At 41.2% G+C, this 15052-nt stretch overlaps 1 protein-coding gene across 1 annotated transcript in view; it reads right to left on the minus strand.

The window, feature by feature from the left end:
- Positions 1 to 9823: 9823 nt before the first annotated feature.
- CCDC6 (coiled-coil domain containing 6) overlaps positions 9824 to 15052 on the minus strand; it is a 107543-nt gene continuing 102314 nt past the window's right edge. Inside the window, exon 9 of the mRNA XM_033130591.1 lies at positions 9824 to 14184. Within this exon, the coding sequence (XP_032986482.1) occupies positions 13990 to 14184 (195 nt within the window). The 3' untranslated portion in view covers positions 9824 to 13989. The remainder of the gene's footprint in view (positions 14185 to 15052) is intronic.

A 15052-nucleotide genomic window follows, 5' to 3' on the forward strand; every position in this document is an offset into this window, starting at 1 on the left:
AATCCAAGGAAGGGAAGGTAATCGTGACCCAGCTACTGGTTTGTCGTGGCTCTCCTCTGCTGAAAAGCTGTATTTCAGAAAAGTGCAAGTCTATGCCTCCCCTCCCTTCAGCAATGGATACCCAATTGTTCGGACGATTAACAGTGTGTCTTCAGACCTAAATTGAATTAAACACTGGCTGTGTACGAAGCGTTAAAAGGAAACTGACGATTAGACACCAGTTACTGAAATATATAAAGATATAAATTGAAGGGAGCAAATACTTGTCAAATTGCCTCAACTTCTTAAGGATATAGCTGCCTGTCACCCTGGCCCTGGCCTGGCAGCTGTTCTTTTTTCAAACTAAACCCTTTCTCAACTAAATGCTGGGGGTGGGGAAGCTGGAATACCTCACTACAGACCTCACACAGTGGAGTGTTATTCTGCTGAGGGAATTGTCAAAAAGAGAAAGTTATAAACCAGTGACCACCAGTCTACAAATGGGTGAGAGGGAGCAGAGTAGGAACAGGACCTTAATTTTTTTTTTTTAATACTTAGATCAATTTAAAATTTTTGAGTATCCACTGAATATTGAGTATGTATCTTGATAGAACATATTCATGGACTATTGTAAATATACTATGTGCATCAAAAAACAAATAGACATTTTTAAAAGAGAAAATTTAAGAATAAACATTTTCTTACCACTCCCAGTGGGTCACTTTGATCGGTTCCTGGGGCACAAACACTCCACTCTGCAGATGAATAGGGAGTGGCTCAGAACCACAACTCCATTTATTAGCTGTTGTGGGTTGAATTGTGTCCCCCCAAAAGATATGTTCAAGTATTAACCCCCAGTGTTAACCTGTGAATGTGGCCTTATTTGAGAATGCCATGTGCCAAACAAAACAAACACTAGAGTGATGTGTCTACAAGCCAAGCTTCTCAGGACTCTCAATTCTCAGAATGATGCCCTCTGGTTGCCTTCTTTTCCTTATGTGGTTCATAGAATCTCAGAAATTCCAAAGGACTTTAGCAGTCTGTTCACATACTCTCATATTTAAAAAATAGGGAGGTAGAGGCCCAGAGATCCCAGTGTTCGGGTTCTAGTCCAATGGCCCCTGCAACTTCCTTGAGCCAGGCAGAGTGGATTTGACATCCTTAAGGAACTCAGCCAAGTGGGAGAGACAAGTAAATAGATGAACACACTCAACAATTTCCCCAAACCCACCGCGTGTTGGCGCTGAGCTTGCAAATGCCATTCCTTCTGTCTAGCAAACGTTTCCTTCCCCTAGTTTCTCACTGAGAATTTCTTTCCACGCACAGGTTCCTAGTTTCAACATTACCGCCCCTGGGAGGGCTTTTCCCACGCCCCAGGCTGGACTCCTTGCCTGGCATATGTCCCAAAGTGCCCTTTGCTTCCCTTTCCTGGAATGCTCATGAGGTTCTGCTCCAGATGCTTTGCCTCTTTTTCCTAAATGAACGTAAGATCCTGAGGACCACCTCTAGATCTGTCTCATTCCTAACACAAAGTAGCCCTTCAGATATCTGGAGGTGTGCACAGAGCTGACAAGGGCAACACAGATGGGGAGACAGTCTAATGAAGGAGGCGATGCCAGGGCCAAGTCTGCAAGGAGAGGTAGGCATTTGCCAAGAAGCCAACCCTGGAAAGGCATTCCAGGCAGAGCTATTAGCAGGAGCAAAAGGATGGGGAGGAGGGCAGTGACTATGGGTGGGATAAGAGCTGCGAGGAGATTGCATCACCGGAGGATAAAGAACAAGGTAGAAGTGGCCAGAAATAAAACTAAGACTAAGCAAGGACACATAACAACTTTAATATTCTGCTTCATCGTTTACTTGCAGTTTAACTCCGACCAAGGGTACTTAACCTCTCTCTGCATGTTTCCTCACCTGCAAACTGAAGATCATGTAAAGTTGGCGCGAGGATTAAGTGAGTTCACACGTGGGGAACGTTTAGAACACAATAGAACTGTCAAGGTGCTTCTCTTTTCAGTATGTTCAAGACTTCATCCTCTCGGCAAGATGGGGACCAACGCTTCTATTCTAAGCAGGGGTCAGATATGGTCAGCTTTCCTTTAGAAGGATTTGTGGAGTTGGGGTTAGTGGAGCAGGACCTCAGGCCAGAAAAGCAGCTGGAAACTATTTCCTACAACCGTCCAAGAGTGAGAAGGACTCAACTGACCTGGAGCAGGAGTGGAGAGGACCAGCAGGATTAAGCAGAATTTAGTAAGTAAAATTGGCAAGACTCAGTGCCTGGCTAGAATTGGTGGGGAGAGACTGCAAGAAGTCTCGGCCACTGCCCAGATTTCTGGTTTAGGTAATTTGGGTGGGTAAGATACAGAAAGACAAGGAGTTTGTGAGCACTTCCTATATATCAGGCACAGAGCTAGACTCTTGATACCAAGAGATGCTGAGGAACTGGTCCAGGGCCACAGCAAGCAAGCAAGTGGCCAAATGGGGGACTTGAAACTCTGTCGCCAGGTGTCCAGTTTATGCACTTTTCGACACACCCCACTGAGTGTGCAATCCGAGAAATGGGTCCTTCCCAGGGATCAAATTTCTGCCCCTCACAGCACAGTTCTTAACCTATAAAGAGGACCAAGGACAATTCGGGCACCGAGGGAGGGGGGAAGGAGGACTTTTGACCAGCTGGGGCCTTTCGCACCAAAAATAATAAAAGTGTCTTACCTGAAGCGGCAAATTCCTTTTATTCCATTCATTTTGATGTAGTACGTGTTAGACAAACTTAAGTGCTTTGCTTCCAAGGCCCATTTTTATTGTTGGAGGCGGATCTCTCATGTTTATTTCTTAAATTTCCCAACGTGTTGCCGTTTAAAATTGCCACTGAGTATAAGAAATGAAAAACATCCTATGGAATGATGTATTCAAGAAGGTTTTCAAATGATTCCGCCCCCATTTCATTTCAAGAAGCTGTTTTGAGTTTTTGTTATTAAGTAGAACCTGGCTTGATAAATGTGTGTTGAATGAAGGAGTCAATGAAGATAGCAAGAAAACTAAGTGAATCCTCAAACAAAATTCAAGAGCAAACACATTCCCTTCTCCCAAACCCATAGCCACTCCAAGGGCCCTCAGAGCAGTGGAAGGACGTGTTCCTCAAGTACCAGGCTCCAAACATCCCTCTACAATACCGCTAGCCTGAGACAGCCTGTTCTTGTGTTCACCTAGCAGCGTGCACAGGGTCCCAGGCAACTTCAGCTTTGTTTGTGGAAGGCAGACTGGCTTCTTTGCAGGAAGGTTCATTCAAACAAAGGTAACTGGCAACAGGCACCTAAAGGGCTGCCCTTCAGTCCCTGATACTATTGGTCAGGAAATTATCTTCCTGTCCTTAATCAGCTGAGTATTTTTAAAGAGGTAAGAATGGCTTGGGTGTGGTGAGAGATAATAAAGAGGAAGTGACAAAGAACAGTTAACAAGCTGTTGCCCGGTGTCTGCCCCATCTCCATTTTGGCCCAGTTTCAATTTCTGGGCAAGCTGAGGGAAAGTCGTGTGGCTGATACAGTCAAGATGTGGAGAGTTCTGCTCAGTTTTCGGGTCTGACAGATATGTCATCATATTTTCAAGGGCGGGTGGGGAGGAGACTTGATAAGAATCAAGCACGTAAGGATAGCAATCCAAGAGATTATATAAAACTCAGACAAATTCTGAAAGGTAATCTTACATATTTTAGATGCAGCATTCACATACCACTATTGCCAAGAAAAGCAAATGTCGGTTTTGAAAAAATGCAGTTGTCTTTTTGCAAAATTGCATGTTCAGAAAATGAATGCCAAAAAAGAAAAACTTAGAGATCTGACAAGCTAATTTGACATCTATCATCAGAACTTACAAATCCTGGTACTGTCACGCCATGGAATACAGGAATAGACGATGCTAGTTCTCATATGCGCTCATCTGACTTGCCCTAAGTTCTAAGTCCTTGTTCTAAGTACTTCACATATAGTAACACATTTATTCCACATAACTCTATGAAGATGAAAAAATGGACTCCGAGTGGTTATGCACTTTATGCAAGTACCTAAGTGCCAGAGCCAATATCTGAAATTAGGCACTCAGGTCACCAGTGCCCACCCTGTCACCTGCACTCTGAAAACATACATTAATAGCTACAACAAATGCATCTTTTGATAAAGAAAAAAAAAAAAAAGGAAGTTTCACCTGATGTCAAATGAACTGTTTACGCTGGTCTCTCTATAACTAGATTTGACAAGAGGGTAAATCTGGGAGAAGTAAAATTCTCAGAAACTAATCTGGAGAGAGCAAGATGGATGAGTGTTGGTGCCCTCTTTATACACAGAGGGTGTCAAAAGAATGTATACACATTTTAAGAAAGGAAAAACTACTAAAATTGTAATACTCAATATATACCGGTAACAACAGACGAGTACAAGTCACGTTTGACTTCTGCAATTACCAGAGGTGCTCAAAGTGGTTACCGTCAGCGTCCAGGCACTTCTGATTATGGCGAACTACTGCTTGAGCAACGTTGACCAAAGTGTCCACTTGTGTACATTTTCTTGGCACCCTCGGCATAGGCTGAAATTTCCAGAGACACAGCCAGGCTCAAACAAGCGTATAGATAAATCCATTTATCATGCAAAAACAAACAAAAATGCAACTCAGGTTATGTGCTCATAGATACTTCAGGACAAACCTGGTTCTGAGTTTAAATTGTGAGTATTTTTCTCATAACATTGGGAGGGACTCTCAATAAAAGGCCAATTAACGTGAATAATCTGCACTTTGTCTACATGGCAATAAAACTTATTTAACAATTGAGGATCTTGATGCCAATTTCAGGCACTTGTTTTCTTAAAGCACACAGAGTAATATTTTTTTTAAAAAATCTGTTGGTTTTTTAATTACTTTACAAATGAAATCACTCCTTTTCCCCTTCAAGTTGCTACAATTCCCATCTCAGGACATCAACTCTGGATGGCTGAGTTGAACTGGTCTCAAGTGTTTTCTTATAATCAGGGAAATCAAGATCTTCTTTGCAAATGACGTATGGAATTTGAAGTCAGGGCTCCTCAGATTAGGAAGGGAAGATGGCCAGAAATTTGGGTACCAGTAGAATCTAATCGAATTTTTGTTGATTCCATGGCTCAATTGTCACTGTCCTAGACTGTAACCCTGTCAAATTAACAAACTCTATCCTTGTAAAGAAGTTAGGAGGAGAGCAGAGTGTTAGAAGTTTCCCTCACCCTACATGTATTTACATTTAGTTTTATTAAACCACTTGGTTTAATAGCCAAGATTAAAGATGCGACGTTGCTTTTAGAGATGGAGCTCAGAGTATCACAAATGTGCTTCCCACACCATGTGGCCACTTAAAATTTTTCAGATTATTATTCTTAAGTACTGACCCAGAGCCAGGGAGATAAACAAGTTAGATGTTGCTCAAAGGTCTGAAATTTGTCAGACAGGACATTAATCACACCTTAGAGCCAGACGCTCAGAGGACTGGCCCCTTATTCTGCATCTCACCTTGATTTACGCCCAGTCATGCTCCCCAACCTGGTAGCACATTATACAACCTGGAAGGCTTATACAATGAGCCATGAATACCCACTACAGAGAAAGGCCAGCAATGAAAAAAACACAACCAAAAGTTGAACCTCGTATTTCTACAAGGAGATTGAAAAAAAATCAAAGTAAAGGCCCATGATTTCTTCTCCCTGATCGCATTCTTAAGCTCAGGTGTACTAATAGGGGTCTCACTCCATACTTCCTTAAGTACAGACAGTTTCTTCAGAAGCCTCATTACTGATGCAGCTTCTCTGGGACTTGAGACTTAATCCCAGCCCTCTTATGCTCCCAAAGTTCCATGCGGTCAGCCCAAAACTTAAGTGACAGCAGCATCACATCTCGCCTAAAAAATTAGAACCCCCCAGGACAGCTGTAAGCCGTGGCCTTTCCCAAGCAAGAGGGAAGCCCCAACCCTGCCAGTGGGATCTGTGGAAACATGTGGATGGGCACAAAAAGGGAATACAGGAGAGAATGTTCTCTTGTGTTTAGCTTTACCGGGATGTCAGTCACTCCAATCCAGTTGCCCAGAGTCAGCAACTTGCAAACCCATGAACTTATGCTCCGTGCAAAACAACTTTTCACTGCGTTTCTCTTTTTGGAGGGTGGTGTATAAAATACTCCTGCCTTCTTGCAAACATTAGAATTTTCTACATTGGCATCTCGAGCACCGTCTTTCCCAAGACTCCCTCCTTCCTCTCCATCCTTAAAATCTCTTATTCCCCTCCCCTCCATTTCTGAAAATTTTGTCACGAAAATATTAAACACACACTAGTAGAAACGAATATAACAAACTCTCAGGTATCCATCACTTAATTTAGGGAATCGACATACATACTACTTCCTTATTATTAGCTGGACTTGTGCTAGGCCTTGCTCCAAATAGGGCCTGTTTTCACATTTCACCCTGCCCCTCTCTCTTCCCCCTTTCCTCTTTCTTATGCATTCACACAGGCTCTAGCCATCAGTCCTCCTGCATTCCTCAAATACACTATGCTAAGGTTTCACAAACTCAAAAGCCTGCAGGAACCACTCTGTAGTAACGGTATGTGGTGTATGTGGTATGCAGTGACCACCGTGGTTTGGAGGGGCGAGACCCTGCTGCAATCTTATTTTTCAAAAGAAGTTAAGAATCTCGATTTTTTAAACATAAAAATCTCCCTCATTTTAAGTCAAAGAGTATTTCAAATTTTTCATACACTGTAACTATGTGAAGCATGTGTTAACTAATCTTATTGCAGTTATCATTGCACAATATATATATGTATCAGATCATTTATGTTGTATAAGTTAAAGTTACACAATGTTATATGTCAATTATTTCTCAATCAAGCTGGGGGTGAAAAAGAAAGAAAAAGAAAACATGTTACAATTTCCACTGGGTGGCGGGGAAGGGGGGGGGGGAGTTTTTTTTTCATGAATACTTCAGGCCAAACCAAATAAATGATAGTGAGAGGTAATATTAGCCCCCCAGGCCACACACCTGAGGACACTTGGTGCAATGCATCACACGCCCTTGGCCCACCTGATTTCACCAAACATACTCATGCACTTTACCAGCACCCCACATCAAACCTCGGGTGGCTACCCTTGGCTTTGCTGCCTTGGGCTTTGGAGGAAATCTCATATACAACGCAGAAAATCCGAATGTGGGAGTCATTCTTCCCAAGGGCACCTTCACATGGTTCCTTTTGTCCCAAACACTCTTCACCTAATTCCCACCTGTTCTTCAAGAATCTTCTTAAAAAGCAATTCCTCTGGAAGTCGTGTGACCTTTCCTCTGTTCTTATGCTGACAGATCCTGCTGCATGGTTTCCCCGCTCCGCAAGAGGAGGGAACTGCAGCATGCTTGCCCTCTGAATTCCCAGTACTGTACACAATGGCTGGCAGAATTTGTGCTTTAAAAATATTTGGAAAATTAATGAAATTATACTGGAAAGAGTTAAGTTACAATAAAGAACCTAACACTCTATAAAAATTTTAACAATATGTTCATTGAATCTCCATGACGCCATTCTCATTCCTATTTTATAGGTGAGAAAAAAGCTCAGAAAACTAAAGCTCAGAAAACTGGACTTAGACCAGACTTGAACGCACTGGACACTTTCTCCCTGGCTACCTTACACCTTGAGGCTTCGTGCCTGACATTAAAGCGACTAACAGGAGTATTAAGTCAGTTCCTGAGGTTAATCATTCCCCAACAGTGATCCAACCCAGGCAAAGCTACCCCAGGGGGTTGGGGGGTGGGGGAAGAAAAGTCAGTCAACTAGACTTAACTTGAATTTCAGGAGTTGCCTTTTAAATCCGTCAGAACATTTCAAGAGCGAAAACCTAAATCCACAAAAGACTTAAAGCAAGTTTTTTGTTGCTTGAAATTTCAGATGTTGTATTTTCTGTCTCCAGAAGTTCAATTTGGGTCATTTTTATACTTCCTATTTTTCTTATATACTTGTGTTTTCCTCTGCCTTCTTGAACACATGGAGAATGTTTATAATAGCTTTTTTCACACCCTTGTCTATTAATTCTATCATCTGTTCCACTTCTGAGTCTGGCTTTTCTTTTTTTTGTTTTCAAGATGAGAAATTTTAAGATCAATTACTAAGATATCTTTTTGGGATAATTAGTAATCTTGAAAGTTGCCGTGTCATTAGTAGGGTATCAAAAAATAAGATCTTTAGAAAAAGATCTAAATATATTTAGTTCAACAGCATATGGAATTAAGGGTGATGTGTAAGACAGAACAGAAAAATGGTAAGAGACAGGAATTAAATTTCTCATGTCAACATAAACACCAGACACAAACCATGACCATGCACTGATTTCTTACTGTTTATCTAAAGAGAATGTTTAAAAGTCTGGGCCTGGATTAGACATTAGTGACTGCATACAAGTGCATTTCCAGATTTTAAAAATATGAATAGCCTATATATTAAAACAAGGACCCCGATTTCCTTATAGAGTTTTACATAAACACAAAAAAATTTATAAACCAATGGTTTCAATTTTAGAAGCACCATGTGAACGCAGAGCCTCTAGCAGGTATTAAAAGGGGGGGGCGGGGGGTGGCAGGGAGTGTGCACGCAGCTTAAACTTAACTTACTTGTTGTTAAAGCATTTCGTTTTCTTCAAATTCTACCTGCAATCAGAATGATTATCTCCATTACACAGATTAGACATCGGAAGCTGGCAGAGGATACCAAGACTTGAATTCAGAGGTTGTGGGTCTTTTCCTGGTCGACATTGTCATCAAGTTACAAGTAAAAGCTGTCTGCCTTGAGTACAGAGGCACTGAGATGTTGGTCATTTCAATTTACCACATGACTAGCCAAATTAAAAGCCCATTTGATTAACTAATAGTTAACATGGAATTCTGCTTAAGCCAGTGAGTCACCTCACTCAAGGTTTATTTAGCACTTTTATATAGGGAAAGGACCTAGTTTTACACAGTTTGAAATCCTAAAATGGTATCTCAGCTGGGCTCCTAAGACAGGATCCTGCTAAGTAAGTACTGTGCTTTTCCCCTACAGAACGTGGACTCTACCTGCCAGGGTCTTACTAAACACCGATGCGCCGTATATCCCCACCTCCACAAACATGTATAAGACATCACCCCAAATATTCAAAGTATCCTCAATGAAGAAACTTGTCTGTGTCTTATTGTGTGTGAGGGGCGGTGCCAGCGGCTTTCACCTCCTTTTAGCAAGTATATGTTATCACTGGGTTACAGGTAAGGAACGTGAATTCCAGCGAGGTTAAGTAACTGGCCTAGTGAAAGAACTGGTACTCAACTCTAGAACTGATTCTAAAGCCATGCTTCCTACAAAGCAGGACGAGGAAACCATCCATACAGATGGATTCAAAATCTTAAGAATAAGCTAATATACCGAATACAATGTCCAAAGTCTGAAAAAGAAAATGTGTATTTGTATATATGTAACATTTTGGGCATGAGTGTGGCATTCCTTTCCTTTCTATAATTTCCTAGGTTTCTGGTTTTAAATTGAAATATCACAGATAGGAAATGGTGTTTATGAATCATAAGCATACAGCTCAATGAATTTTCAGAAACTCAATATACTCGTATCCAGGCAACCAGCACCCTGATTAAGAAAGGGAACAGTACCAGCCTCTTCTGTGCCCTCTTCTTAAGTTTCCTTTCTGAGGCAGCCTTTAGTATTTAGGATCTAAGTTAGATGTCTATCAGAAGCAACAGGAAAACAATGTTCATTTTCCAACTCAAAGACCAGCAAGACAGAGATAAGGTTTAAGACTCAAGAGGTACATTTTAAAAAATTATCTTTATTTAGGTTTCTGATTCAGCACATGTATCAAAGACTAATCAACATAAAGAAGTAAATAAGACATTAATCGTTAAGTCTTACATCTCTCTAAACTCGGACCAAGATTGCCACTATTACCAGAACTCCAACCTAGTCAAGTTGTAGACAAGCTATCATGAACAACATACAGTGTGCACGGATATGCAGAGGCAAAAGACATGCTAGCACTTGGCTCTCCTCTCTTCCTGTTGATGTCTTTCTGTTTGACAGTCCACTTTTGCTTTCCATGCTAAGTTCCAAATTAAGTCCGGAGAAGGCTCAGGGTCAACCTGATCAAAAACTCTTCCAGAGGAATGCAATTCTCAAACTGTTGTGCCTGCAAATTTTGTTTTTGCCAGGATGAAGTTCAGACCGAGATGTACAATACAATCTAGATGACGGTGCAGACTAAGTTAAGAACTAAAGTTGAGCAGTAACTCGAGTTAAGGCATGAATGCACACTCGCACACGTGCACACACACACACTCCCATGAACATAGGATTCCTACAATTGCCTAACAAGAGGCAACCAGGGCTTGGCAGTTCACCACAACTGCTGAGCGTTTTGGACAATGCTCCCCACAGTTTTATGCTAACAGATTTGTATGTTTTACCAAAAAAAAAGTTAAGAGGAAAAAAAGAGAAAACAAAAACCTAAAAACCCCTAATCTCTTATAATGGCTCTTAAGCATGGAACTCATGTAGCAGCGGCAATGGCTGGCTCTTTAATAATTTGGAAATAAAAGGTTGTTTTACCATGTATTTCTTTGGTAGTCATCACTACAAAGTAAGTTTTCCGTGTTGGTTACCTATGAGACAAGAATTAGACAGAAGATCAAGTTACACAGAAATATTTCTTCTGTACTGATTAAGATAAAAATATTGAGCTCTCGAAGCACAAATCACTTTGCTGTTTCTTGTCTTATTGGGCATCCTCTACAAGCAAGGCTTCGTGCAGGAAAAATTCGTGTACCTAACAAAGGGTGATACATACTCTATTTCCCTACAATTGAACAGTTAACAAAAATTCACATTATCAATTATTTCCGGTCAAATCAGTTAGAAGCCAATTACGAAGGGACAGCAGCACTTGGTGTCCAAGCCACATTCTGGTCACACATTCATTCCATGGTTGTGGTATCTCAGGAGCTCAGAATTTAAAGCTCCTTTCAATAAACAAAGGAGCAAGGTCAATGAAATCTTAAATACTCCATCTGCCAAATCTCCAGAATTCTGTCTAGAATGCCAGCATGCTTCATGGGAGAAAGCAGTTTCAGAGCCCAGAGAGGTGTCAGGTATTAGGTTAAGTTAATTTGGTTTTGTGTAAAAGGCATGGTAATCTGGCAACGGAGTATTATCATATTAGCAGCACAGTGGTAGCCAAGGGTCTCTGTCAATAAGACAGGAAAATGACGTTCCTGAAGCTACTACTGCTCCCGCCTGCCTTTGGGATAGCTATGGATTTTACAAAGGCCTTCTGGGAGTCAGTCCAGGGTTACCCTGGGCGAGCGGGCAACAGGGATGGCAGGAACCATGTTCATCCCCACGAGAAATGCCCGAGGGACGTCAGCTTCCCATAGGTGAGGGCACTCTTGGCGCTACAGGCTCAGGATCTGAATACGATGGGTCCCTGGTGGCCAAACAATTGCCAAGAAACTGCCTTAGCAAGTACTGCCCAAGTGTGACAGGCTCCAAACGGGGTTGTCAAACACTTTAAAAGGACATGAAACAGCATAACTTCAAAATAGTAGTGTTTGTTCTATGAATTCTGAAAGTCCACAGGGAGAGGAAGCTAGACTGATGTTGAAAAAGTACTGTTTGAAGGAGCTGTGTTTTCTTTTGAAATGAAATGACTAGCCTCGGGGACTCGGCACTGCATTTCGGCAGAAGTCTGAATGTCAAGAAACTTGTCTCTAAAAGGCATTTATCAGGGACTGTTTGCTCACTTCAAGTGCTTTTTCATTCACCATATGGCAATGTTTTGACTTTTGTGCTTTCAGGAGGTAACTAAATTGACAGGAAGCAGAAGGAAGATCATTAGATTATGGACTTTCTTGTCTGAGTACAAGACACTGTCCAACAGCACTGAAATCTACAATCTCGTGAAAGATTCATCATGTAAACATGTACCATATTCTCCTCTAAGAAAAACCGAGAACTGTACCATGAAGGCAAATTCTGTTTGCCGACTCTCAGAATTCCTCGGAACGGCAATGTACCGGGAGGGACAGTGAGCTGTTGATTAAACCCCGGGTTTGATCTGACCCCGTCTGATCGTATTAAAAATCTAAAGCCTCAATAATAATATGCCAAACTTCTCCCGTCTGAGAACTGTACTATGATTATGTATATTACACACACATTATAAATAAAATTTCTATAGACGTACGATTTCTTTCAAACAATTGAAGAGCGACATTCTCAGTTTGGGGGGGGTGAAAGCAGGAGGAGGTGAAAAATCCTATTGTTGCTTTTACTCTCAAGTTCTTAAAATGCTAGTCAAACACTATTATCCAACAAGACTTTTTTCTTTCTGTTAACTCTTAAATATGCACTTGAAGGCAAAAATGGAGGTTTCTATACTGTACACTATTAAATATCTACAAGGTCACGGGTCCTTATTTGTAGGAGTGTGTTCAATAAAGAGCTAGCAATTAGAGATGGCTGTCACAAAACATGGACTCTTAAAAATTACTGATAAATTAATTTTCAGTTCTCTGATTATATCCAACAGATACACATTCTCATCATAAAATATACATTCTCTAGTAAGTTATTTTCGTCCACAGTATATATAAATATGCAAACACAGGTGGTAAAAATCACTCTACTACCAAAGTACAAAACAGTAACTGCTGAAAAGCAAAAATAAAGATGTTGCAAGTATTAAGAAAAGAGTGACTCACAGTGTTCCACTTCAAAGTGAAACCAAACGATTTATTTGTGCTAAATGAATGGAAATAATGTATTTAGAATATATTTCTTTGTACACGCTGCACTTGCTTATACTGGGCGAAATAAGCAGTCGTCAAAGCTAATGTGCTCCTTTTCCTCTAACACCTCTTCTCTTTTCTGCCAAGCAATGAAGTATTTTGTGGCCATTATGCCAAGATATTCCTATAACGTTCATTTCAAATAGTATTTTCTAGTAATTTTGCAACTTTAAAATAGTTGCTCAAATTCTATTTGAGGGGAACACAAATAAAGAATGGGAAGGAAAAACAGCTGTTTTTGTTATACTCACACTGCCTTCTGCAGCAGAAATCAAATAGCACATTCTAATCGGCCATCACGACCACTGGTGGGGAGGACATTTATGGACTCATGTTAGAGGGGGCCAGTTTGGGTAGGTTAGCATTAAGGATAAAGAAAGAATCACACCTTAATATACAATAATTATCCATCCCATGTAGGTGGAAAAGGTACAGTCATGGGATCCATTACTTTAGGCTATTTGTTTTACAAGAGACATGGATGCTGATATATACTGAAAATAACCTACAAAAAGTGTATCTGTAGAAAGCTCTATTAAACAATATATTGTCTCGGGCACTGATCCATCTAACTTTCCATTCTACACTGAAAGCTAGATTTTCAAAGGTCTGAATTGTAGTGCTGAATTACTGGTTATGTTTGGTAAACACCGTTACGATGAAGTGTGTGTGTGTGTGTGTGTGTGTGTGTGTGTGTGTGTGTATGGAGGTGGGGTGGGGTGGTAATAACAGCTCAGTAATTTTCTGCAAATCCATGGAAAAAAATATAAAAAAGATATCCCTTTTTATTTTATAAACCTAAAAGCCAGGAAAATGAAGCTCTGGGGCCAAGCAAAAAACTGCGCACTGCTGCTGAATTACCAAATATTGAATAGCAAATGTTCCAGCCAGGGAATGGACATACATGGAGATTCAAGTAAAACACTGATGGAAAAAAGTCGTCTGTTTAGTGTTGTAACCCACAACACTGGCTGCGTTTCCGACAAACATTTACAACACAATTAATAGTGAAGCCTAGATAACCTCAGTGCAAATAAGTCAGATCCAAATATGCCAGGGAAGGAAGCCTTTGGCGTTGAGTAGACGGCTCCACTGTACGAGTCCCAACGTGAAATTCAGACTAAGCACATGCATTAAGGCTGGGAGGAGGGGTGCACCGAATGTTGCGAAGGGGTGGGCTGCGAGGTGGCGGCCGAGGGGACCACGGGCTGCATGGGTGGGGGAGGTGGCAGCGGAGGTGGCTGGACTGGGGTCTGTGTGTTGGGAGATGGAGGCGGTGTGGGCCGTTTGAATTTGTCAGGGCTGTTGCTTCTCCGTGGTGAAGGCCTCTGCAAAGAGGACAGAACAGAAGGTCAGTCTAGGTACAGACAGCTCATGCCTAACAACACAGCCTGACTAGGAACTGAGGCTGTGCAAAGCTGACCAGTAAAGACAAGAAAGCTGCGACTTCTTTGGACATCCCGACTGGTTTCTGAACTAGGACTGAAAACTTGAACAAGGTAGAGTTTACACCGACACCTATTAGAAAGCTACCATGTTTCCCTGAAAATAAGACCGGGTCTTACATTAAGGTTTGCTCCAAAAGATGCGTTAGGGCCTATGTTCAGGGGATGTCATCCTGAAAAATCATGCTAGGGCTTATTTTCTGGTTAGGTCTTATTTTCAGGGAAACGTGGTATGTAAAATTACTCCGAAACTCCCCTTAAATCTTTTCTGTCTGTTGTATGAACCAAGATCCTTGTATCACTCAAACAAGTTTTCAATATCCTCAAAGTGAAAAGCTCAACCAAAAACGTTTCTACTTTTATATAAAGCCCATCAAACCAGCCAAACAGCTTCAGAACTATCTTACATGCTTTGTAGAACAGGGTTCTTCTTTTAAAGGTTCCCTTATTGGAAATACCCTCAATTCTCTCCTATTCTCAAACCCCTATGAGCTACATTTCCAATTGCTCTATTAGTCAACTAAATAATCAACTCTAAAAAAAGAAAATCCCGAGTGAAGTTTGAACCAGATGCACTTAAAGTTCTGAGTAAAACCAGAAACAAGGCTAATTTCAGGAAGAATACTTAAGGTCAGTGAACTGTGAAGGTGCAGACAATAAATATTTTAGACATTATGGCAACCAACACTAATTAGTTATGGCACGGAGCTGGCCAGCGTGCTGAGGCAGGGTTCAAATGACATTGGCCAGG

The sequence above is a fragment of the Rhinolophus ferrumequinum genome, chromosome 16, assembly GCF_004115265.2.
Source record: "Rhinolophus ferrumequinum isolate MPI-CBG mRhiFer1 chromosome 16, mRhiFer1_v1.p, whole genome shotgun sequence".
Lineage (NCBI taxonomy): Eukaryota > Metazoa > Chordata > Mammalia > Chiroptera > Rhinolophidae > Rhinolophus > Rhinolophus ferrumequinum.